Source organism: Empidonax traillii, unplaced genomic scaffold, assembly GCF_003031625.1.
Source record: "Empidonax traillii isolate 1590-97213 ecotype Southwest subspecies unplaced genomic scaffold, ASM303162v1 scaffold54:size2178333, whole genome shotgun sequence".
Classification (NCBI taxonomy): domain Eukaryota; kingdom Metazoa; phylum Chordata; class Aves; order Passeriformes; family Tyrannidae; genus Empidonax; species Empidonax traillii.
Genome location: NW_020955247.1, coordinates 450,200 through 451,879, shown reverse-complemented (window position 1 = coordinate 451,879; position 1,680 = coordinate 450,200). Strand labels below are relative to the sequence as shown.

At 66.8% G+C, this 1,680-nt stretch overlaps 1 protein-coding gene across 1 annotated transcript in view; it reads right to left on the bottom strand.

The window, feature by feature from the left end:
• The window catches only part of LOC114055334, a 5,677-nt gene extending 4,089 nt beyond the window's left edge, over positions 1–1,588 (bottom strand). Inside the window, exons 1-2 of the mRNA XM_027879321.1 lie at positions 1,434–1,588; positions 5–1,294 (exon numbers count right to left, since the gene is read on the bottom strand). Of these exons, the coding sequence (XP_027735122.1) occupies positions 5–1,294; positions 1,434–1,496 (1,353 nt within the window). The 5' untranslated portion in view covers positions 1,497–1,588. The remainder of the gene's footprint in view (positions 1–4; positions 1,295–1,433) is intronic.
• Positions 1,589–1,680: the final 92 nt, after the last annotated feature.

The window sequence follows — 1,680 nt, the reverse complement described above, 5'->3', positions numbered from 1 at the left end:
CTGCCTCTTGGGCCGCCTCTGCGCAGATGAGGCAGGCGCATCGGGGCCCTTCCCGGCTAGCGGTCTGAGGCTGCAGCAGGACTGGCAGGAGGGAGGGCTTGACCCAGATGGTGTAGATCTGGACGCCTTCCCCGTCCTCCTCTGACAGCTCGCTGTGGTTGCTGCCTTCCTCAGGGGACAGAGGTTGCTCTGTCTTTTCTTCCCCTCGCCACTCCCCGCAGATGGTCCAGAGCCCTGTCCACGGCCCACTGAGAGCTTCCAGCTGGCTTGGGGAGGGGCTGGGGGGGCGGGCATCCGGGGTCGGGGCCTTTGGCCTGATGTACGGGCTGCTGATGCGGCCAACTGGGGCACGGGCTCTGACTGTGGCTGCTTGAAGGGCCCGGGGCTCTGCCCACGCCTCCCGTGGGACGGGCACGGGGAACCCCTTTTCTCCACTGGCCCAGCCTTGGTCTCTGCTGTTTTCCTCTGGGGGCAGCTCTAGGAGGCTGCAGTTGTCTGACAGCTCCTCGGACCAGGCGCCGTCCTGGCTCGGTGCCACTGAGAGGACGGCCTTGGCTGCCGTCCCTGCCCACTGCCCACTGCGAGCTTCCAGGTCGCTTGGCCGGGGGCTGAGGGCGCAGCGGTCTGGAAAGCCGTGCGGGCTGGGGGCCTTTGCCCTGGTGTAAGAGCTTGTGCTACTGACACCTGGGCCAGGGACTGAGGCTGTGCCTGCTTGAGAGTCCCAGGGCGTCTGTGCCCATGCCTGGCACGGGAGGGACACTGAGCTACATTCCTCCCCACTACTCCAGCTCTCCTCTGTGTTTTCATCTTCTGTTGATGGCTCGGGGAGGCTGGAGATATCCCAGAGACTCTCGTCCTCGGAGCAGGCCCCGTCCTCGCTCTCTGCCACCGGCAGGACTGCCCGCGCTGCTGCCCCGGCCCGCTGCCCACCGAGAGCTTGCCGATGGCTTGGGAAGGGGCTGGGGGGGCAGCAGGGGCTTTGCAGGGCAGAGTCCTGGCTCTGTGGCCCTGCTGCTGTGGATGTTCCTGCTATGGCTGCCTCCCTACCTTCTTCCACCTCCCTCTGCGGCTCCGGCTTCCGGCCACGGCGCCGGATCACAGCTGCAACCCCGCTGCGGGTGGCGCGTGCCAGGCGCTGCAGTGCGTCCAGCACAGCGCGGCCGTGGCCTCTGGGGCTGCGTGGGGCAGCTGCCTGGCTCTCTGCCCCTGCTGCTCTCTGCTGCTCAGCCACGGCAGGACAAGAGGCGCAGTTCCCCTCTTGCTGCGCTGCTGCCTGCGTCTGCCAGTTGTCCACCTGCGGCATGGAGGAGGAGGAGGAGGAGGAGAAGGTGGTGTGGGATGGAAGCGGTTGCCACGGCACATCCGACCTCTGGGTGCCCGCAAGCCCAGCCCGCCCTGGCACCAAGGCAGCTCTTCACTACCCTATCCCTCACCTTGTGCTTCCTCTGCCAGCTCGGCAGCCACTTGCGCGTCTGCAAGTCGCTGAACTTCTTCATCTTCCGCGTCGGCTTCTTCCTCCGCCGCTGAGGTCCCCGAGAGAGATGCTGCCTCCTGACACAGAGGCTCTCCTGGGAGTGGACACTCCAGGGCCCTGTCCTCCCTCGTTACCCTCCCGGTCAGGGCGGGGCCCCGCGGTGTCACAATGGCCTCTGGGCCCAAGGAGGTCCTGCATCACAAAGG